The sequence below is a fragment of the Trichoderma ghanense genome, assembly GCF_004382785.1.
Source record: "Trichoderma ghanense strain CCMA-1212 chromosome Unknown scaffold_0, whole genome shotgun sequence".
NCBI lineage: Eukaryota > Fungi > Ascomycota > Sordariomycetes > Hypocreales > Hypocreaceae > Trichoderma > Trichoderma ghanense.
This window is the reverse complement of record NW_027395663.1, coordinates 176,998-199,938: the sequence shown is the minus strand read 5'-3', so window position 1 is coordinate 199,938 and position 22,941 is coordinate 176,998. Positions and strand designations below refer to the sequence as shown.

At 54.6% G+C, this 22,941-nt stretch overlaps 6 protein-coding genes across 6 annotated transcripts; 3 read left to right on the top strand and 3 right to left on the bottom strand.

Moving 5' to 3' along the window:
* Positions 1-333: 333 nt before the first annotated feature.
* Positions 334-4,019, top strand: CCMA1212_000068 (U3 small nucleolar RNA-associated protein 22; the record flags this gene model as incomplete). Its single annotated transcript, XM_073697553.1, has 3 exons — positions 334-338; positions 621-903; positions 960-4,019. The coding sequence occupies 3 exons, from the start codon at positions 334-336 to the stop codon at positions 4,017-4,019; spliced, it is 3,348 nt and encodes a 1,115-aa protein (XP_073563784.1).
* A 500-nt stretch (positions 4,020-4,519) lies between these two features.
* Positions 4,520-8,438, bottom strand: CCMA1212_000067 (Nucleoporin POM152; the record flags this gene model as incomplete). Its single annotated transcript, XM_073697552.1, has 3 exons — positions 4,520-5,607; positions 5,672-7,895; positions 7,965-8,438. The coding sequence occupies 3 exons, from the start codon at positions 8,436-8,438 to the stop codon at positions 4,520-4,522; spliced, it is 3,786 nt and encodes a 1,261-aa protein (XP_073563791.1).
* Positions 8,439-9,536: 1,098 nt separating this feature from the next.
* CCMA1212_000066 (Ubiquitin carboxyl-terminal hydrolase isozyme L5) lies at positions 9,537-11,272 on the top strand (the record flags this gene model as incomplete). The annotated part of the gene is made up of 5 exons (XM_073697551.1): positions 9,537-9,839; positions 9,914-10,008; positions 10,064-10,163; positions 10,241-10,634; positions 10,701-11,272. The coding sequence occupies 5 exons, from the start codon at positions 9,537-9,539 to the stop codon at positions 11,270-11,272; spliced, it is 1,464 nt and encodes a 487-aa protein (XP_073563790.1).
* A 319-nt stretch (positions 11,273-11,591) lies between these two features.
* CCMA1212_000065 (uncharacterized protein) lies at positions 11,592-13,659 on the bottom strand (the record flags this gene model as incomplete). The annotated part of the gene is made up of 4 exons (XM_073697550.1): positions 11,592-11,766; positions 11,843-12,939; positions 12,991-13,168; positions 13,226-13,659. 4 exons carry the CDS (start codon positions 13,657-13,659, stop codon positions 11,592-11,594), a joined length of 1,884 nt encoding a protein of 627 aa, XP_073563793.1.
* A 1,673-nt stretch (positions 13,660-15,332) lies between these two features.
* On the top strand, positions 15,333-18,973 carry CCMA1212_000064 (uncharacterized protein; the record flags this gene model as incomplete). The annotated part of the gene is made up of 2 exons (XM_073697549.1): positions 15,333-18,613; positions 18,697-18,973. The coding sequence occupies 2 exons, from the start codon at positions 15,333-15,335 to the stop codon at positions 18,971-18,973; spliced, it is 3,558 nt and encodes a 1,185-aa protein (XP_073563792.1).
* Positions 18,974-20,077: 1,104 nt separating this feature from the next.
* On the bottom strand, positions 20,078-22,026 carry CCMA1212_000063 (Metacaspase-1B; the record flags this gene model as incomplete). Its single annotated transcript, XM_073697548.1, has 7 exons — positions 20,078-20,103; positions 20,163-20,332; positions 20,390-20,828; positions 20,899-21,282; positions 21,339-21,435; positions 21,534-21,645; positions 21,794-22,026. Coding segments are annotated over 7 exons (1,461 nt in total), but the record flags the coding sequence as incomplete, so codon positions are not given.
* Positions 22,027-22,941: the final 915 nt, after the last annotated feature.

Sequence of the window (22,941 nt, the reverse complement as noted above, 5' to 3'; positions counted from 1 at the left end):
ACCAGTATAGCTTATCACAGGCACCTGCTCGGCCAACGTGCGAGTTGCTTCTCACGCGATCCCGTGCAAGTTCCAAGACACCAATACGTCGCAAACTGTTCGCTTTCTACATGGCAACTTTATACTTGTTATCAAGCGACGGGTGTTTCCGATGCTTCCTGAGATTTCCCTTGTGTATATCTCAGTTCTTTGAATACATGCAGTTTCCAACTCAAGAGGCATCTTACCGCATCCTTCAGTGATCTGTTCCGTAGAACTGGGTAGACCCTTGGGCCTTTTTTTCACCAACTCTATAAGAGCCAAGAATAAATTGATGAGTCAAGGTCAACTAGGATGTTGTAAGCCAAAGGGAGGCCGAAGAATAGAAATTCCAATTAGCAATTCTTCGTCAATTTCTCTGCAAGAAAGACATCAAATGTTTGTGAAGCTGTTCGAAGTAATACTCTGTACCTGGGTGATTTAGCACCTCTTTAACATCTCGGCCACGCTAAACCTCTTATAGAACCACAGCTCTTATCGCACGGCTTATCGCCCCGCGACTATCAACATCAAGAAAAAAAAAAAAAAAAAAAAAAAAAAAAAAAAAAAAAAAACTGATGCGACATGCGCTCAACTCCCAGCTTACACCAAGGACACGCCGAGATGCCCAGTCACACCATGGAATCGAGCTCGAAGCGCCGCAAGATTGGCCACGAGAGCATCGGCCTACGCCACTCCGGGCTCATCGACTTTGAGTCGCGAAACACGGCTCGGGTGACGGCCGCGAGCACCTTCGTCCTGCAGACGGACGAGCTGCTGAAGGAGGCCAGGCCCAACTACGAAAAGGCCCTCCATGGTGTCGACGGCCAATTGCACCGGTTAAAGAGCATCATCGACTCAATTGAGCCTCACGATCCCAGACCGGTGAGTTTTTGACACGAGCTTGGGAGCCGTGCAGAGAGACCCTAACATGATGCAAGATCGCAGAGGCCACCGTCAGGTTCGAAAAAGAGCACCGCATCGTCATCCCCTTTCCCGACCCGAAGCCGGCAAAGGATGCGCCGTACAAGGTCTCCTATGCACCGCCGTCGCAATGCAACGTCGTTGGCAGCTATGTTTCTCGAACAATGATTAAGACGCAGCCCGAGTTCGGAATCGACATGGTCGTCCAGATGCCCGCCTCGCTGTTCCAGGAGAAGGACTATACGAACATGCGCTACTTTTACCGCCGAGCCTACTACATCGCGTACATTGCCGCGCGCGTGCGCAAAGAGTTTGCCGACGACATGGAATTGAGCTTTGAAAACCTGAACGAGAATCCTTTGTTGCCGATCGTCGTCCTCCGACCTAAACCCTCGAACGATGGAAGCGATGATCGAGAGGCCAAGAAGAAGGCGAAGAAGGCGTCGTATAGCATCAAGCTCATTCCCTGCGCTCCCGACGGCCTGTTCCCTTGGTCGAAAGTGACCCCCAAAGCGAGCAACAACAGGCTGGGTGAGGTCGACGAAAAGAAGGCCGCTCAAGCAGCAACACCATTCTACAATTCTACTCTGAACGCCGAGCGGACATTTATTCCTTACTTGCGACTACTTACCCACATGCGAAAGGAGTGCCCTGCTTTCGCAGACGCGTGCATCCTCGGCAGGACATGGCTTCAGCAGCGTGGCTTCGGCAGCGCCATCTCTCACGGAGGCTTCGGCCATTTCGAGTGGTCAGCGATGATTGCGCTGCTTTTGCAAACAGGCGGCCGGAACGGACAGGCGGCTCTATCGACTTCCCTAAGCAGCACTGAGCTGTTCAAGGCAGCCGTTCAATTTCTATCTACAACAGACTTCACCAAGAAGCCATACACTTTTGGCTCCTCGAGCGTCTCTGCAGATGCCGTTCGAGAGACCGGCCCTGTCATGTTTGACCCTGTCAGACAGCTTAACCTCCTGTTCAAGATGACTCCATGGTCTGCCAGCTTGCTACAGATGTACGCAAAATCAACCACGGATCTCCTCTCCGACGCCATGGCCGACAAGTTCGATCCCACATTCATCGTCAAAGCCGATGTTCTGTTTCAAACCTTCGACATCATTTTCGAGATCCAAAGCTCCGATATTGCAAAGTTTTCCGAAACCGCCGACCGCCGGGGAGCCGGGGTCAACTTCTGCCTCGAAGCATACAAGCACCTCAAGCGGGCGTACGGCGAGCGAGCACAGCTTGTTCAGTTCCAGCTGCCCCAGAGAGGGCACTGGTCACTTTCCAAGCCCCCGGCTAAAGAAGTCATGCGCGTCCTTGTAGGCGTCATCTTCGATCCGGCACACATGTCAAGACAGATGGAGTTTGGTCCACCCGCCGAGGAGCAAAAGGAGGCTGCCAGGTTCCGGCAGTTCTGGGGCGACAAGGCTGAGCTTCGACGGTTCAAAGACGGCAGCATCCTGGAGTGCGTCGAGTGGTCGAGCAGGCTTCCGCTGCAGATCTGCGAGGAGATTACACATTACATCCTGCAACGGCACCTCAAGATTTCAAAGGACCAGGTGACGACAATTGGCGGCGCTTTTTCGTCCATCATCAGCCTGTCTCATATGGACAAGCCGGCCTTTGATTCAGCAAGACAGGCGTTCCAAAACTTTGAGAGAGAAATCCGCAACCTCGAAGAGCTGCCGCTGCACATCAGACAGCTTTCCCCCACCTCCTCGTCCGCGCGCTATGCGTCCATCGAGCCGCCGCTGATGGGCTACCACAAAGGCTCCATCGACCTCATGGACGTGAACCTCTACTTCGAGGCATCAAGCAAGTGGCCTGAGAACCTCACGGCTATCCAGGAGGCAAAGGTTGAGTTCCTGCTCGACATCGACAAGAGGCTGAGAAAGGCGAACGACAAGATCAGCACGTACCTCGGCCGCGAGAACAAGGAACTCGGCATCGAGAACCTGGCCTACCTGGACGTCATATACGAGTCAGGCGCAGCTTTCCGGCTCAGGATCCACTGCGACCTGGAAGAGAAACTCCTCGAGCGACAAGTCAAGAACAAGACGCTCGAGCCCCGGATCCGCGAAGAGGCCGAGGAGGCCTTTGTAAAGCTTAACTGGCTGTACAACACCCTCCCGCTGCACACCCAGACCGTCGCCACCTTCTGCACGCGCTTCCCCCCGCTCTCGCCCACCATCCGGCTCGTCAAGCACTGGTTCAACAGCCACAAGCTCGCCGGCCACATCCGCGAGGAGCTCATCGAGCTCTTCGTCCTCCACGCCTTCCTCCAGCCATACCCCTGGAAGCAGCCCACCTCCGTCGCCACAGGCCTCCTCCGGACGCTCTTCTTCCTCTCGAAATGGGACTGGCGCAGCGACCCCCTCATCGTCGACACCGCCGAGGACCTCTCCGAGGACGCCCGCTCCTCCATCCACCACGAGCTCCAGACGTGGCGCAAGCGAGACCCCGGCATGAACGACAAGGTCCTCTGCGTCGCCACCTCCCACGACCAGTCCGGCCTGGCCTACACCCGCTCGACCCCCTCCAAGCTCGTCGCCTCCCGCATGACGCTCCTCGCAAAGGCCGCCTGCAAGCTCGTCCGCGACCAGGGCATCCGCCTCGACCCGCGCCTCCTCTTCGAGGCCGCCCTCCAGGACTACGACGTCCTCATCCACATGTCCCCCAAGGCGATCAAGTCCATCATCCGCGAGACGGCCGTCGAGGCCGGCGCCCGGCGGCACTCCCAGTTCAAGAACCTCGATGCCCTGACGGCGTCCGTCCCGCTGCCTATACGCGCGCACCCGGTGGACGTCTTCATCGAGGAGCTCGAGCGCGTGTACGGCGACACGCTGCTCTTCTTCCGGGGCAGTGCCGCGGAGGACGACGACGGCGGCGTGGTGGCGGCGCTGTGGAACCCGAGGCTGCAGAAGCAAAAGTTTAGGGCCGGCTTGCCGTATAACTTCCATTCTTGCGACGGCGAGGGTGATCAGGTGGAGGTGAATCGCAAGGCGATACTGTTGGAAATCGGGCGGGCTGGTGGAGAGATGATTAAGAAGATTGAGGTGGCTGACGAGGAAGAGTAATTTGGGATGACCGGTAGAATCGCATTGTCTAAGTATCACATGTATATAACGTACAAGCACCATTGAATGAAAAGAGTCCTGTTTAAATGGAACATGGCTTTTTTTTTCCTTGTTCGATCAGACATCTTGCAGGTCACCAGCTCCCGTGATTCAGCCCTTCAATCATCCAGATACGGAAGCCGCTTCATTGGAATACTACAAAAACACTTTGAATTCAATTCTTCCAGTTCATCAACCTGGTTCTTCCATACTCAAAAACGCCGTGCCATGGTATAAGTGCATATGTACAGAATGTGTGTCCCCCCCCTTATCCCCTACAAAGTCCAAGCCCCCCTCCCCGCCTCGATTCCTCCCCCCCTTAAACCATCATGTCTTACAAAAAATGTTTTCTCGTCTTCTTCCTTCGCATATCCTTAAATTCGTAGCAGCATGTATATCGGTTTCATTTTTTGCTTCGTTTCTTTCTCTTTCCCAACATCTATCACGCTCACCTCCCCAATTTACCGTCCCTTCTTCAGCTCCACTTGCTGCGTGGAAAAGGAGCAGTACTTGTCCTTGATCGCAACAACTTCGTACGTACCCTCCTGGCTCGCCTTGACGACCTTGCTGTGCTCGTACGAGACGTCGTGTCTGGTCTCGAGTATGATGCTCCGCTGGCCCTTCTTGGCGTTGCTGCTTCGCGTGTACGTAAACTCAAACGGAGGAGTGCCCCAGAACTCAAAGAGAATGTCGACTTCGTTTCCTTCGTGAATGTCCACTCGAGAGTATTTACCACGGCTGATCTGCACACTGGGAAGAGGGTGGATCGTCTTGGGGATGTTGACGGCGGCACGACATTCGCTCGACTTATCAGAGACGCTCTTAATGACGAACTCGCCGGGCTTCTCAGCAATACGCCGGAAGCTGGTTGTGTGAGACTTCGCATGCCACTGGCCGTTGAAGTCGTAAGCAATGTCGAACGGCGGTGTGCCGGATAGGGTGTAGGCGATACGCTCGCCCACGCAGTAATCCTGGCGAGACTCCAACGGGTAGATTGACGGGGCATCGTACAACTGGACTTGAATAGATGGCCCGCCGATATCGTACTTCCTCTGGCAGCCCCGTGCGTCTCTAACGGTACGGATGAGCAGCTGCTGGTTGCCGAGACGGAGATGCTGCCGAGGAATGGACATGCCAAAGTTGTTGGTCTGAATGGAAGGGATCCGGTACGTTTCCGCGGGTGATCCGACTTGATGCTTGATCTCCACCTCGACGTAGAAGGGGGGAACACCGGTAAGAGTGATGGGGATCGCATCTTCATGCTCTTGCTCTTCCAGACAGTATTTGAATGCCTGGCCTGGCTTGGTGAAGGCAGCCGACGGCTTAGCGTTGACACGTTGCTGGACGACCAAGGGGCTGAAGTGCTTGTCGCTGTTGTAGAGATTATCTGCCAGCGCAGAGAACTTGTACGCGTAGTCGCCAGCCTTGGAAGTGTCCATGGCAACAGCAGCCTTGGGCAGGGCTGCGTCGAAGCTTCTTTGACTGAGCGAGGCGGCGCCCTGCAGTGGCCTATGTTTGACTTCGTATTCGATGTGGAAGGGGGCCGAACCTGTCGACAATGGTTAGCATACCGCGGGCCTCTAAAAGACGTACTTCTGCCAAACTAAGCTTACCTTTCATCCTGACTTCAAATCCGTCAATATCACCTTCGCAAACCTCCTGCTTGACAAAGACTCCAGAAGCAGCCGGTGTGATGCTGTCCGACGGCACAATGGAAAGCTCCGGACGAGGGAACCAGTCCACGTGGAATTTCGAAGCCTTGGGTTCGACAACACCAGGACATTGCTTATCTACCACATCAACAAGCTCATAGGTGCCTCGAGCCCTAACCAGGAGGGCATCATTCGGCCCATTAATGGTCTTAGTGATAATGTCGGGCGGTCCGTCCAGATTCCGATACGAGATGGTCCACGGTGCTTCTCCCTGAAGGCGAAGTGGCAGACGAAGCGCCGCACCCTCGATGGCCATGATGCTGTTCTTTTGCTCCAGCAATCCAAAGGCAGCCCTTGGTCGCTGGCGACGTACGGAGATTTTGAGCTGGTCCTGCAAGAAAGTTCGGCATTTGCGCTGGTCCTGGACACTGCTGAGAGCAAGAATGTATTCTCCGCCCTTTGACAGAGCTGCTGTCTGGATCTTGAAGTGAGAATCGTAAATGTTCTCTGCACGCCCGGGCTTGCGCTTGCCATCATGGATGATTTCCCACTCCAAGCTGAACGGCGGATCTCCCGTGAGCATAACGTCCACGTCCACTTCAGACTCCAGACAAGCATTGATCGTCTTCTCAGGGTTAGAGATGTATGCCGACGCAGCCGGCTTGACCACTTGCTCCAGGACCTTGTCGCTGCCTGTCAGGGGCAGCCCGGTGTACACATCATCGTCGATGGACCTAAAGATGTACTTGTAGCGCCCGGCCTTTCGAGGAACAAGTTCAATTTGAGATCGCAGGCCATCCACGCGATGAGCCTGCTTCTCCACACGTCCGTCGGAGATGATGTCGTAGCGTACGGTGAATGGAGGTGTTCCGACAAGGTCCAGATCAACGCGAAGACCAACGGAGTTGCCAGCGCATTTGTCCGGGATCTCCTCCGTTCGCAGAGACAAATGAGGCTCGAGAGGGTTCAAAAGCAAGCAGGAAGAAGGCTCATCCACCTCGCCCTCACAGGTGCCGCTCGAAACAGACTTCAACGTGTACAGACCAGGCTCCGAGACCAACGGCTTGTCGAGCGAGCTCTTGGCAAAGTGCGTTCCAACCGAAACCTGGTCACCGTGGTCGCCACTGTTGGTTATCGAATCGATGGGCGAGAAGATCCAGGTGACCTTGTGAGAAGTATCATCCACGGGACCAGCGAGGCCAAAGCTGATGGGCAGTTTGGCTGCGCGTCCTCGTGCCACCTTGATGGGATTTCTCAAGTCACAGCCCTGCATGCGGATCTTGGGCCGCTCCTTGACGGTGAACTTCTGGGAGAGATATTTCATCTTGGGCGAATCCGGGTCTTCGTACGCATCCGCATATTTGACGACATTGCCGAATGCATCGTGCACTTCCTCTACTGAGTATTCCCAGTCTCCAGGGGTAGCCATGGACTCGTTAAGCTTCACGGTTACCTTGTGAGGCTTGACCCAATCGACGTCATCGCCATTGTCAATGCCCAGGCCGGAGGTGCTGAGAAGTGGCGAGTTGAAGCCTTCAGGCTGCAGGCTCTGAAAGTGGAAAGCATGGTTCTTTCCATTGATAGTCCGCGAGTATTTGATCTTGAGGGGCGGTGTTCCCACAACGTCGAGAGAGAGATTGGACAGGTCGCGGATACAGCGGTCTGAAGGATCGGTCGTCCGGATCTTGGCCTGTGGGCAAGGCACCACGTATGTGTCCCTGACTGGCCTCTGGACTTCTAGCTTATAGTCATCCAAAACTTTGTTCAGCCGGTAGACACCCGGCTTCTTGACATGGTACGTCCAGTGGAACGGCGGAGCATCAGGATCCGCATTGTGGTCGCGAACCACCTTGGCCAGCTTATTGACTTCCCTGGTCGGCACCTTGACGATTTCTTCTTTGCCGGTGTCGAGGTCAAGACGGAGGAATTCGATCTCGGCGGGAACCGTGGAGTTGAAGAAGATTGGGAGAGCTGCCGAGGTCCGGGACTTGGCCGACAAGCAAAAGGGCGTGTGCTCGGGGTTGAGGACGGCAGAACCTTCGGGGAGGATGTTGATGACTTGCTTGCCCATGATGAGCGAGTGGTTGTTGAGGAGTTCGGAGACCTTGACGTGGTGCTCTGCGACGGAGATTTCACGATCGTAGAGGACTTTTGCCACGCCGAGGAGCCACGTCTGCCAGGGAAGCTGCAGTCTCTCAATTAGCAAGCCAGGACCGGCAGGTGATGGAATCAGAGCTTGGAGATGTCAACGTACCGGAATGTTGAACATGAGCATGTAATTGGTCACCAGATGGGATGCAAAGACGGCGGTAACCACGAGCTGGGAGAGCTCCAGCCAGGGTATCCTCAGCTCCGGCAGCCCAAAGAGAAAAGCAAAGTCGATGAGGATCCATTTCAGGAAGAGCCACCAGGAGGCATCTCCATCCTCCACCACCTGGATCCAGTCGTAGAGCTTCCACGCCCACAGCAGGATGTAGACGGCAAAGGCGTACAGCCGCTGCTGGGGGGCATCGAGGAGCGTCAGAGGGATCACGGGCTGCGTGCCGGGGCTGCGAGGAGCTGCGCTTTGCTGGGCGACGGGGAGCTTCGCTGCTGGCCTGTTGCCGTTGGCGCCCAGAGCTGTGCTGAAGGCGGCTGCCGGCGGATCGTCATCGTCGTGAAGGCGTCGTCTGTGGGCGGCCAGTTGGGTTGCTGGGAACCCAGGCCGCGGGCGAGGATTCGCGCTCATCGCATTCCGTGGTGGTGCGAGATTCTGCTCAGCGGCATCGGTCGCTGCAGCAGCGCAAATCGGGGGGGAGATCGTGGCACCTTTTCTGCGCGGCGGGAGCAAAAGCAAACGGGACGGCGTGCCGCTGAGTGGTTGGTGCTGCTGCTGTCGCGTGTCGAAAGAGGTGCAGCTTTTGTTTGGCGATTTGGGGCTGCCTGGTGGTTTGGCCAAGTTTACCTAATTTTTCAGTGGAGGCCCTCGAGCTCTATTTTTTTTTCCTTGGTTGCTTTGGCGGTGCTGAAATGCCGACACGTCCAGACGCGACTTTCTGCTGGGCCGCTGAAACGGAGCGCCGGGGCGCTGAAACGGGACAATCAACAGCGATGCCGTCAGCGGGGTTTAGCGGGCTCAGCAGGCTATAGCGGTGGATTGCGGGGCTCTGATTGGACGAAGCGGTGCGAGACTAGATAGCTGCAGAGACGAGTGTCAAGCTCTCTCTGGTCGTGAGAGATACCTTACCTACCTTTAGATGACGGGAGGCAGAGGGGAAATCAATTGGTTTTCTTACACAATCTCGGTGTCCTTGAGTTCTCAAGATATCTTGCAGTACTACAGCAAACTGAAGCCTTGTCAAAGCTTCGTCACTTCAGCGAGATATTCGCAGATTCATCGTCAAATAAAGCGACGCGTGCCTTTCATAACCGTCCTCAACACTCTCCAACACCCAAAATACTGACCCCACGTAGTATCTGATGCCGTGGGTGAGAACGAACATGATTTGAACGATAAATCCAAGTCGACCGTATCGAGTCGCCTTTCCGCCAGATACACCCCTATAATATGAGAGAGTTCCTAGTGAAGATTCATCATGGACGCCAGTACACTGCCCAGGTGCGTCATCTGCAAACAGCTGCTCTGAGCGAGGACCCAAGTCACCTCTTCTCACCTCTTCACCACCTTCACCTCATTGCCGCTTTGCCTTTGCAGAGCCCAGATTCAGCCTCAGATTCTTCATCTTCAGACTGATACATCGACGGCAATATTGGGACCAATTTCACACTTCTTGCGCCCATTCTTCTTCCCTTTGCCAGCTGAATTTCCTCGTCACCATCTCAGACGATGCCTAACAGTGTCCGCCCCAGTCCGCCAAGAGACGAAGATGAAGCGCCATCCGAGAAGCCTCTCCGGCGATCCTCCCGTCGTGCTGCATCTACAGTCGTCGTCAAGGCCCCGGAACCTTCCGCCGACAGCTCGTCCACGAGTAGTCAGAACGAGCCACGACGGAACCCCAAGCGCAAGGCCGCTGAGGCAGCAACAGAGGCATTGAATCTGCCCGACAATCTGTTGGACGAGGCACTTCGGCCTCTCACAGCAGCAGACGTCGAGGAGTGGGAGGGCTGGGTCGAGCTTGAATCTGAGCCTGTGAGTTCGAGTCACTCTCTTGTTTCTGTAAAGTAACGCAATGGCCGTGGAATGTCGCTGCTAATAAGGGCCAGGCATTCTTCAACACCATTCTATATGATCTGGGGGTCAAAGACGTCAAAGTCCAGGAACTCTTCAGCCTCGACCAGAGCTGGCTAGACACCCTTCTGTAAGTCCCCAGAATGATGTCGACAAGCCGCAAGCTCAGTCCCTTACTCTTTCAGAAAACCTATATATGGCTTGATATTCTTGTTCCAGTACACCCCCGATGTGGACGAAGGCGAGGGCGAGGACGAGACGGGCTCGCTATGGTTTGCCAACCAGGTAAAACAACCACTCACTGTGTCCAACCACTTCCAGTGCCAGGCTGTCTAACAATAGTCGTTCCGAAACTGATATAGACTACCAACAATGCCTGCGCGACATTCGCCCTGCTCAACATCGTCATGAACGCCCAGAACCTCGACCTAGGCGACCAACTCCACAAGTTCAGGGAAGCGACCAGAGACATGAACACCGTCCTACGAGGTCACCAAATCAGCAACAGCAAATTCATGAGAAGCATCCACAACTCATTCACCAGACGGATGGATCACCTCAATGTCGACCTGTGCTTGGAAAACGCCGTGTCGGACATCAAGTCGAAGAAGGCCAAGACAGGATCCCGGACCACCAAGAAAGCGAGCAGAAAGAAAAGAGTCGACGATGATTATGGATTCCATTTCATTGCATATGTCCCTGTCGATGGCTATGTTTGGGAGCTGGATGGGCTTCGGAGCAAGCCACACCGAATAGGTGAGTACAAGAAACACTCCTTCGACACCCGAAGAACAAGGTAACTAAACGTCCTCCCACAAAAAGGACGCATCGGAGCCGACGAGGCATGTTGGACAAACATTGCTCGTCCCCAAATCGAGGGCCGAATACTACAGTACGAAGAAAGCCAGATATCCTTCAACCTCCTCGCCCTATGCCAACGCCCCGTCACCCTCCACGCCCGCTCCATCGGTGAAGCAGCCGCATCAATAGCCCTCCTGAAAGAGCACATGAAACACGATGACACGTTCACACACTTGGTCAACAAGCAGCCGCCAGTCCTGGACGTGGAAAACCCAGCCGACTTGGCCGAGTTCAATCTGCGCCCATCCGACTTCCAAGACGCAAAACTAGGCGAGACGTTACGGGCCAAGATCTCTCGTGCTGCGTCCAATCATGATGAAGCTTGGGATTTGTATAAGCAGTTGGTCGTCGACCTAAAGGTTGCCATTGGGGAGTACAGAGCCGAGATCGTCTCGCTGGCTGTTGATGAACAACGGGTCAAGGATCGCAAGAAGGATTACGGGCAGGCCCTGCACAGATGGGTGCAGAAACTCGCCGAAAAGGGCGTTCTGCAGGAACTGATCGAGAATTCCTCAAGGATTAAACACCCCTGAGAACCAGGCGGGGTACACGATGAAGCAGAATTGCTCGCTCATGGGGGGTATCTGGTGATTATTATTGATTGTAGCTAAGATATTCCATCACATTAAGGAAGTGGCAAGACACAATGACTGTCTTGACTCGGGTATCCTCTAATCCAAAGATGGTAGAAAACAGGGAGAGCCAACCAGGACATCTAAACTGGCCATATACACAATTACCACACCTCTAACGTCTGACTCCAGTCTAACATCGTGTCACAGAAGTCGCGAAAGGCATCGTCAAGCCATGACAAACACAAACCGAATGTGGAACGAGCAAGGCCAGCGTATACTAGCCAAGCGGATACTCCTCTCGAATGTTGGAAATGAAACAGCAGGTATCGGGATCAAACCTCTTGAAAAACTTGCCGGCCACCGGAAACATGTCCTCTTTGACTAAGGAAGGATCAGAGACCAATTCGACATTGCGCAGGGCCACCACATGTTGTTCGGGCTCCGTTTCCGTTCTGTAAGACAGTTAGTGAATGTTTGGGCAAGGGAAAATGACCTCCAAGGGAATACCAAGATGAAGGAGAGACTCACATGCACATGAAACAGATAGAGTAGTGCGGGTTGGGGGCCCTATGGATAGATGCTTCGTCGCGAGTACGATCCGGTAGCCTCGACGACTGCAAGCCTCTTTCATGCCAACTGGTAATGGCGCCAAGCCAGCCATATCGACGATGCCGGAATACTTGGCCGACGTAGAACGGGGGCCCTCTTGGATCCTCGCAGAGGTCTCTTCGGTGCACGACAGGTGCCATGCCATCTGCGTCTCGAACGAATCGCCAATACTGCCAGGGGTTGCCGAAGCCCGCATCGATGTTGCGGGGAAATCCGTCCCTCGGATTGATGACACTGCAATACATCGGCCACAGATATTTCTCAACCATCCAGACATCCTCTGGCCAGGCTCCGGGAAATCGACGAAGGAACTTGGCCAAGCGCTCAAGCCACGTGGTGTTATTAGGGGGCATCAGCAGTAGCGTGGCCCATGACGCAGCGTAGAGGCAGGCGTCGGCGTTCATTTTGTTGTTCCCGTGCAGTAGCTGACTGAGTTCAGGGTGTGCGTGTTCCTGCAAGTCTGATATCCTCGCTAGAGTGGCCCTTATATTCTGCGCTGTTCGCATCGCCATCGTCGGTGCCAGGACGGGGGCAAGGAACAGGTCGTTGTGCTCCTGAAGACCTAGGCGTGCCAACGTCATCTGGAGACGGGACAGTGGAATCTCATCGCCGCTGCCGTACGGATCAAGGAACATGCGCTCGGGCTCCGTCTCTGAACTCTCGGAACTTCCCACAACTTCGTCGTCTAAAGTATGTCCCTCCGGCGGGTACACAATGGCGTGTACATGAGTTGGAAACGCACAGCACCGGGCGTCGATGTCAAGCCGCGCTGCCACGCAGCAGAAGATGGCAGTGGAAATGATTGGGATAGACTCGTGGTCCGGATGACGCAGCGCCTGGCCGATCAAGCAATTCCTCAGGTTGCGGTAATTCTGCTCTGGATTCCGCATTCCGGTGTAGTTGAGAGCGCGAAGCCATCGGAGCAGTTTCAGTGCCTTTTTGCGAGTGGGCCAATTCTCAAACTTTGGGAATTGGGAACGAAAGTCATCCCCAATCTCATCGATCATACGTGTGATCTGATCAAGTTAGTAACGCCTAGATCAGCGAGAGAGAGCTCGAGGACGTACATCATCCAGGTCACCGGGCTGATCATGCAGCACAAACAGGTCAAACGCGCCAAGGGCTCTTTCGAGCTGCGAACTTGCTTGCCGTAAGCTAGTAGGCTGGGCAGACTGCATGAGTGTATGCCATTCGTGAATGGCCATGTGCTTGTGGATGGTGTCTAGGAGCGCATTGCTATAGTATCTACGGCAATGGATGAGTAAACAGCCACAGTAAACAGCACAAATGACACGACTTTACCTCCTAGCCAAGCCATCCTCGGCAGAGGGGGGCGTTTGGCACTGCTCCAGAAGAAAGTCTTTGGCGTCGTATCCAATCTGGCCAACAATTTCGAAGCCTCTGACGCGGTTGACCTTGGTCCGGATGATCTCATTCAGCAAGAGGGATACCTGCCGGTTGCGAGCGCTCCTGTAGATGAAGAGGTCTTTCCAGTTCGTCGCCTGGGCCAGTGCCGCCGTTTTCTCGTGAAACCTGTGCCGTGGGTGCCAGTACTTGAAAGAGCTGCGGCAGTGGTGTTTCCAGAGCAGGGCTTGATTGGCGAGGCGATAGAAGCGATGTGAGACCAGCTGGAAGTTGGCGAGGTCGTAAGGCGAGATGTAGTAGAGGAGATGACCGATGATCTCATCGGGCACTTGGTCTAGGGATGAGACGCCATTCCTGTGGTTCTGCTCCATAGCTGCGGTCAGATCCACCGACGAGGTGAGATGACGATGCGAGTTTTAAGAGGAATCCAGGTCGGCCCTGTCCAGAGCTTCGGAAGACGGGCCCTGAAGCTCAGAGTCGTTTCTTCGCCGACCTGTTTATCGAGGCAGCAAGACAGGCAACAGCGGGCTCTCGGGCGCCAACATCGATGCGGAACGAGGAGCGCGGGTGCCCTCGTCTTCTTTTGTATAAGGATGAAGAACGGAGTTGGTCGCAGGCTTGAGGTAGCCGAACCCTGGCGTTTATGCTTGGATTACTCGCATGAGTTGGTCCCTTGCGACAGATCCTGGTCGCTTGGCTGGGCATTTCGCCTTCCCCGCCAACGAGGCGTATGCATGTATCGGGGTCATATGCGATAAGCCGCTGTGCGATGCATGTAAGACGGTGCGAGGCGAGTAAACGGGGAACAACTTTGACAACCTTTGCATCATCGTCACGGCGTCCATTGGATCATGAGGACCAAAAGAGTTTCATGGCGGCGGTCTGGATCTCAGTTCCCATGGAGACAAGCTCTGATGCGACGTCATGAAGAAGGACGGCCAACAGCTTCGGGATCTTGTACGCGAGATCTTTGACGTCTTGCCTACCGATTCGAGATGCTCCGCCAATTCTATTAATACGTTGAAAAGTACGGCATGTTAATGCTGTGTTTCCGTGAAAGCCACCCACGCATCTTCCCTTGCATTCCAACTGTCTCTCATACGAAGAGATACTTGGTCTGCGTTGCATTTCGAACAAAGTCCCATTGGTCCCTTTAAAGCGATCCGAGCATACTCACAAACCAATCACTGGAGCTGTGAGAAACCCGAGTCCGGCCCACCCTGTTGAGATGAAGATGACGAGATGGACATGGCCTCTCAGCCTTATAGAACCCAACAACGTCAAGTTGCGAGTGGTTGTGGCAAATCAGAGGTCGTTCATCTCCATTCTCTGCGGTAGCTTCTTGTGATTCGATGCCACGATGCACAACAGGCACTGCTGCCACGCAAACTGATTCTTGCACTTACTGTCTTTCATGCCCAACGTTTGGGCGTTTCTACCTTGTTTTCCCCTTGACTGTCTCTTTTGTTATCGGGGAAGTGCATCTAGAAGCAGGTCCTAGAGGTACCCTAAGGTAGAGATACAATAAATTGAAAATGCTGCTCGCTTCGAGCTAATCCTAACTCAAAAACAACAATTGAGTTTATCAGACACTCCGCAGAAAAAAGCCCCCCCAAAGAGCACCCGAGTCCCTGGCGGCGCTAGTCCTAAAGTGGCAAGAATGTAAACAAGCCAACGCGAATAAACAACCGGCATTTGCTCTCGTTTCTTCTCCTCCATCAACGCGAAGCCCTTCCTCGACATCCCACCTTCATGTCTCACAACCTTCTCCAGCTTAGTCCCGGCTCACTTACGCAGGTCGCGTGTGCTCCAACATTCGTTATCGCTACGTATCGCTGTTCTGCGCCCTCAAGCCGCTCTCCGAATCACTCTCTTGCTCCAGTCACGAACCGCACCGGCAGATCGCCCAACCTACGATAGCCCCTTCAGGCTGCGCTCGACTCGATTTTTCCTTTACAATAGGCCATCATCTACGATTTGATCCCGCGTCAATTCCACGCTCGTCTCATACGATACCCGCAATCGCTTCGATCTCGCCGCCGCAATGGCCCATCACGGCTTTGGCGGCGTGCTCGATACCCCACGCAGCAATGCCGAGGACGCGACATACCTTGGCAGAATGCCCGATTTCGCAGACATCACTCAGGAGGCTTCGTTTATTGCCCCAGATAAGGACGACGACTTGTTACAGCAGCTCCGCAATGGCCGCTCCAACGGCACCAGCATCAGAACCCCCCGTCAGAGAACATCCCTCGCAGATCGGCGAAACCTGCCATCAAACATTGGAGGCGGAGAATTCACACCACTTCTCAAGTCTGCTACCGCGAACAGCACGCGGAGAAACGGGAAAGGCGCAGCCGTAACCAGCACACCGGCTGCGCTGAACAGAATTGACGAGGACGACATGACTCCGCTTCCGCGAATGGACTTCTCCGCCCTCTCGGCGCGCCACGCATCATTTCTCGATAACGAGTTACCACAGATCGAAGCCAGCAGTGCCTCCTCGACGCCAATGGGGCTTCCGCCGCGCCGAGATGTCGACAGGGGTCCCCTACAGGACGGAAACCAGCTGTCTTTACGGGAGCAGGAAAACGTCATTGACAAAATCGAGAAGGAAAACTTTGGCCTCAAACTGAAGATCCATTTCCTCGAAGAAGCCCTCAAGAAAGCAGGCCCGGGTTATAGCGAGGCCGCCCTGAAAGAAAATACGGAGCTTAAAGTGGACAAAGTCACCATGCAAAGGGAGCTCCAGCGGTACAAGAAACAGGTCATCACAGCCGAGCGTGACCTCGAAAGCTTCCGCCAGCAGATGCTGGAGCTGCAGGAAAAGGCGAAACAAAAGCACTCCGCCGAGAATGAACATCAAGCCGAGCTGGAAACGCTTCGAGAAAACCTCCAGGACCGCGAAACGAATATAAAAGAACTCCAACGCCAGGCCTCAGAGGACCAAGGCTATAAGGACATGGTGGAGAAACTTCAGGCCGATATCGAGGATCTGGAAGCCGAAATCCGGGAAAAGGACCGCCTCATCACGGAAGGCGAAGACAGACTGGAGGCCCTTCAGGAGAACGACCACCACAAGGATCAGCTCGACGACGTGATGCAGAACATTGAAGAGCTCCAGCAACAGCTGCAGGACTTTGAGAGCCAGAATGTGAACCTTGAAGAAGCCTTGGAGACAAATCAGAATCTTGTGAACCAACTGCAAGAAGAGTTATCATCTGCGCGCGATGAGCTGTCTACTGTGCAAGATGAGCTGCGCCAGGCCCGGAGAGAAAATCAGACACAAGCGAGCCGCATCAAGCAACTCGAAGCCCGAGGCGACAGCGAGCACAAGTCATCACAGGTCATTGAAGAGCTCCAGCAACAGCTGCAGGATGCCGAGGGCCAGAACGAGATTCTTCAAGAGGAACTGGAGGCCAACCAGGGTGTTGTATCCAAACTTCGGACTCAGCTATCCTCTGCGCAAAATGAGCTGTCCTCTGTCCACGACGAGTTGCGGCAGACACAGAAGGACTATCAGGCGCAGGTCAACCAGGTCCAGCAGCTGAGGGCTAGTCGAGACCAAGAAGGAGCCCTAACTCGTCACATATACGAACTTGAACAGGCTTTGGACACAAACCAAGGCCTTGTGTCTCAGCTTCGGAACGATCTCACCTCTGCACAGAACGAACTTCGCCAGACTCGGAAAAACTACCAGGCGCAGGTCGCCCAGAACGAGCAGCTCAAAGCCCGTGGCGAGGCTGGCCGAAGCGAGGAGGGGGCCCTAAACCGTCACATATACGAGCTCGAAGAAGCCCTGGAAAGGAATCAAGGCCTTGTGACACAGCTTCGCACTGAACTGTCTTCTGTACAGGATGAACTCCACCAGACCCGGAGGGACTATCAGGCGCAGGTCAACCAGATTCAGCAACTCAAAGCCCGTGGCCAGGTTGATCGAAGCGAGGAAGAGGCGCTACACAGTCGAATATACGAACTGGAGGATGCTCTGGAGGCACGTCAAGGACTTTTGACCCAGCTCCGCGGCGAGCTATCTTCAGTCCGCGACGAACTACGCCAGACCCAGATGGATTATCAGGCGCAGGTCAACGTAGTCAAGCAGCTTGAAGTTCGTGGCCAGACTGATGGGGCTCTGAGTTATCAGATCAATGAGCTTCAAAAGGCCCTGGAGACACGCCAGGAGCTCCTGACCCAGCTCCGCGGTGAGCTATCTACCGTTCGCGACGAGCTACGCCAGACCCAGGTCAAGTACCAGGCGCAGCTCAACCGGGCCGAGCAGCTGGAGGCTCGTGGGAATGCTGACCGCCACTGGAAGGAAGAGGAAACGCTTCGCCAGGTGAACGATCTTCAAGAAGCCCTTGAGACACGCCAAAGCATTGTGACCCAGCTCCGTAGTGAGCTATCTACTGTACGCGACGAGCTACGTCAGACGCGCATCGATTATCAGGCACAGCTTAACCGGGTTCAGCTGCTCGAAGCCCGAGGCGACTCTCAAGGTAAGGAGTCGCAGGTCGTCAAAGAGCTCCAAAAACAGCTGAGGGAAATGGAGGACCAGAAACTCTTGCTGGAAGAAATGCTTGAGGCGAAGGAGGAAGCTGAGAAGACGGCGACCCAACGCAAGCTCCTGCTTGAGAAGATGCTTGAGGAGGTGAAGAGGGAGAACAAGAAGACTGCGAGCCAACACGAGCTCGAGCTAGAAGAAATGCTCGAGGAAGCCAAGAAGACGGCAGCCCAACACGAGCTTGAGTTGGAAGAATTGATCGAGGAGGCGAGAGAGGAAGCCGAGAAGACCGCGACCCAGCATGAGCTCGAGCTGCAACGGCTCCTTCGAAAGCTGGACAAGGCCGAGCGTGAGCGTGACGCCGCCCTTGCATCTCACACGGAGACCAACAAGCACAGCCAGCGGCTGCGAAAGAGCCAGGCCGACGTTGAGACGCTCGAAGAGGCCGTCGTGCAGCAGCAGGAGCTGATCGACGGCCTCGTCGCTTCAGAGACTGCCGTGCGGCAGAAGCTCGAGCGCGCCCGCAGCGAGCGAGCAGCGTATCGCATGAGCGCCGAGAAGCTGCAGAAGGACCTCCAGCTGCTGAAGAAGGAGGCTCTGATGGCGCAGAAGCAGGGTCTCTATCAATACAGCACCGACGACGCCCTTAACACCATCATACGGGCCGCCGAGGACGCAGAGGCGCGGCACAAGAAGGAGCTCGACAGCATGGTTGTCCAGATGGATTGGATGCATGCCCGGTGGGAGCGCGAAGCGTCTCTCCGCAAAGACAGCGCGTACGCCAAGAAGTTCCTGCAGCTGCAGCTCAACGTCGCAAAGGCCTGGTATGTCGTCTCCCCTTCTCCCCCCTTGTTTCCCCCCTTTTTTAAGTTCTTATATGCTAACCAGCTCTCTTCCTCCTGTACAGCAACAAAGCCCAGCTTCGTGAGCTCGAGCACGTCCGCACGCACGTCCTCCACAGCCGAAAGCCCCTGGTCCTCCCCAAGTCACTCTCCCCCGCGCCGTCCTCGCCAACGCTCAAGTCGTTCCTCATCATGGCGCGCTTCATCGCCCGCACGCGCATCGCTGCCCGTAATTGGGCCGCCCAGGAGGCCATCCACCAGAAGCTCCGCCTTGCGGCCGAGGAGAAGCGCCGTAAGAAGCGCTCCAAGCAGCTCATGGTTGTCTCTGTCGATGCCTATTAAGCATGTGCCTCTGTTCTACATGCCTTGCGCGTGCATTCACTCCTCCCTGACCCGCCTCCTTGATGGAGAAGGGGAGGTGAAAACCTCTTCCATCTACTTGCTCAATTCCTTGTCACTATTTCACATACTCTCTTGGCTGTTACATCACTCTTAATATCCGGAGGGTGTTTGACGTTTCTTCTCATTTTCGATTTCTAACGCTGTATGACTCCTCATGGTTCAAGGAATACGGTTCTCACGGAAATGCTCAAGCCAAAACAAATACAATGTATATTATATATACACCAGGATCAGGAAAGGGACGTCTGCCTTTTGTTTTTCTTTTTTTTTTTTTTTTTGGTTATCATCATCAAGAAAGGGGAAAGACAGGTTTTCTTCTTTCTGTCATGCATAGGACGGAGTACGCCTGGTTTGGATTTGGGCTGTGGGCTCGGGCAGCAATGGCGTTTTGGGGGGAAAGGAATAGGGTTGCATACAGGTGCATTCAAACGTAAAGTTTTTTTTTTACTACTCCTTTTGGGCGGGTTTAGGATAATCATCGAATCTAATTGTTTTCTTTGCCCCTCAATTTCAAAGGGGGAACCCATCCTTTTTTTTCTCTTTCCGCTCTGAGAGCCGTATCTCTTATGACTGCTGATGGGTGACTCCTGGATGAATCTTGGTAACATAGAATTATAACCAGTCTCTCAAGATGTTAAAGAAAAGAAAATCATCAGTATGTCGTTATGCTATGCCAAAACAATGCTTTCCAACAGACTTATATAAAAAAGGACCGACACGTGAGATGGAAGACCAAACACGAATGCATCAAAGCAGAATCGAACAAGGAAGATGAAGCAGAGCGAACAACAAATAACGTTAGAGGAGGAGGGACCAAAACATCAGTGATTGGGATTCCCAAAGTTCCCAAAGTCATGAAGCCCCCCATCGTGGTTTATTCAAGAGGGCCATGACATCTGTGGCTACATATAATTCCATATACAAAAGTAGTCATGGTGAATCCCGCAATCAGAAGCCACTTCAGCCGTATTGATTTCGGGTCAAAAGTAAACCGAATATTTGATGAGATGGGGGAAAAAAAAAAAGAGACTCAAGGAAAGCCCTTTACATGACAAATAACAGATTGGTATCTGCAAAATATGTTAGGAAGAGTACTACCCTACCTGACATATATGCAAGGGAAACTTACTAAGGGGGTGGCTGCACGAGAGCTGCGGTTTTTGTGTGTATTTTGTGGCCAGCTCGTCGCGGATGCTGTTGAGCAGCTGTACGTAGCTCTGCTGGGGATTCTTCCTGAGAGCCGTGACAAACGCCCAGGACATGGCACCAGTAGCCTGGGAAGCAATGGTGGCATCGGCACTACGGAAAGGCATGTTAGTTGCTTCTCCATTGCTTCGGTCGAGACAGTGGACTTACGAGGTTTGGTCATCTTTGCTTCCAGACCACATGACAACGTCGGCAGGCGAAGTCTTGGTCGCGAGGGCCCTGTTGTGGGCATCCTCGCCGGTGGTGGCCTTCTTGAAGAATCCTATGATGTTGTTGGCGACACCGCCGAGGTCTCCCTGGCTGTACGAGGAGATGACGCCGAGCAAGCCCTGGCCAGCCTCCTTGGCCAAGTTGGGCTCCTTGAGAATGCCCTGCGTGGAGTAGATATAAGGCAGGTCGAGTGCTGTGCCGGAATGGCACGAGTCAAAAATGGCCGTCAGCCTTACACCCGCCTGCAGGGGGCTGACCATGATTCGGTGCATCTCATCATCAGTGATGTGCCCGTGTTGCCTGAAGTCGACTGGATAGATGACTTCGTCATAGCCGTCAGGCTCGTCGCCGTCGAGATCCTTTGTTTGCCCTCCGTGGCCTAGGCGTCATCAGCCTACAAGTCCTACCAGATGCGGAAGCACTGGAGCTGGCAAGGAAGGAAAACTTACCCGAGTAGTGAAAGAAGAGCGAGTCGTTGGGCCTGGCATCCTTGACCAGCCAATGCATGGCACGGAGGATGTTTTGCTTCGTGGGCTGGCTCATGGGATTCTGTTGGTCGTCGGTGAGAATGACCATGTCTTCCCTCTTATAGCCAAACTGCTCCACCAAGTAGGCCGTCATGTTTCGGACATCGTTGATGCACCCTCGCAGCTGGCCACGCTGGCCAAAGTAGTTTATACCAATGAGCAGCGCTTTTCTTCGGCCAGTGCAGTTGGAGTATCGAAACGCGTAGCCTTGCGGTGCGCCCTGGCCGAAGCTCTGCGGCCCGTTCGGAGGGGGCGGGGGGCCGCCGTTGGGACGCCCTTGGGTATAGCCATTCGGGGGAGGCATGCCTTTTATGCGGAATCAGCACATTGATATCGAATCAGAGGGTTCTCCTTCACCGTACTAGGTCGTCCGTTGTAGTTGGGCTGAGGCGGTGGCTGGCCGTAGTTGCTGAATTGCTGCTGTGGAGGGGCATGTTGCTGAGGATGAGGATGAGGCTGCTGCAGTGCATCACAGAATGTTAGCAGTTGCAGAACCTCCAAGCACCTCGAGGCGCCTTTTTCGATGTATATCGGGGGTGATGGAGCATCGGTCATACCTGATATGCGTACTGCGGCTGCGGAGGAGGTTGATGGAAGCCGTAGCCGGGCTGGGGAGATGGTTGATGCCCTTGGGGCGGGAAGCCGCTGCTGTAAGCGGGCTGCTGAGGTCTGGAGGCAGAGAGTGTCAGCGATCAACGAAGACGCAATGACGGAGAAAGATTCGCCGATTATCAGACGAAGCACGGGAAGGTCTGATTCGGAGCTCCATCGCTGCTACGGATAAGGTGTAGCAGGGGGGGGAGTTGGGTGCTCATACGGATAGTAACCGCCCTGCTGGTATTGCGGCTGCGGTGGTGCGGCGTAGCCGCCGCCATTATAGCCTGGATATCCGGACATTGGAGAGACGAAGGGTAAAGAGGATGACTTCGCACCGAGCTGCGTTGACGCTGGAGCTCTCTTCCTTTTCGTGCTGGTCAGGCGGTTAGGCGAGCAAAGCAAGGCGGCGCAAGCGAGCGCGCCGGTGGGAGCTAAGCTGGCGTTGAGGAATGGCTGGACAGGCCCTTATAACGGTGACTCCTGCAGAAGGAAAGGAGCGAGTAGAGAGAGAAGTCCAGACAGTCGCGTGTCAAGGAAGTGCTCGGCCGTCGATCCGAAGGGCAGGGAACAATCGCGTGCTGACGAAGCCAAGGTCCGGCTTTGCTCCCAACGCGCTGGCAAGCTTTTGGAGGCGGCACAGGCGAGAGCACGTGTAACGGGCGGTCAATTCCGAGGCTGATCAATCAGAGCAGAGCAAAGCTAGCGGACGTCTGGATACGATTGTATGGCGGGCGTGGAGAAGGCGCAGCGACAAGAGGTCAAGCGAGAGCGGTAGACGGAGAGAGCGGGGGGTACGATACACTCTGGTAGTCTCGAATCGATGCCGCTTTGCTGCTACTCGAGGCTGTAAATGGTTGATGGCGAAGCGGACGGACGAGGGGAGGAGGATTGTAGAAATATGCACAAGCAATTGAAAGTATAGACGACGAGAGAGAAGGGGGTTGGAGAGAAAGAAGATTGGAGATGTACCGTCTCGAAAGGGCGTAAGCCAGACGCAGAGAGACAGCGACACAGGAGAGAGAGGCAGAGGCTTGGGAGCAGCAAGCTTGACGCCCAAGGGAGGATGTGAAGCCGGCAATGGTGGCGAGACAGCGCTCAGTCCCGAGGGCCCGTGTCTCTTTTGTCTCTTTTCTGCGTCAACGCCGTCAAGATGCGAGCAGCACGGAACAGCCCGCAGAGGCGGTGGTCGGGTGACGATGCGCTGGCGGTGGTGGGTTGCGAATCGCAGTCGGGTGGGCAGTGGTTGAGTGGGTTAGTGGGTTATAGCGCAGGTGCAGCGTGGGCGTTAGTGGGTGGGTGGTGATGGTGGTGATGGTGGCGGGGTTGGTTCAGCGGTCGGCTCGGGTTCTCGGGGTCCTTGGCGGCTCT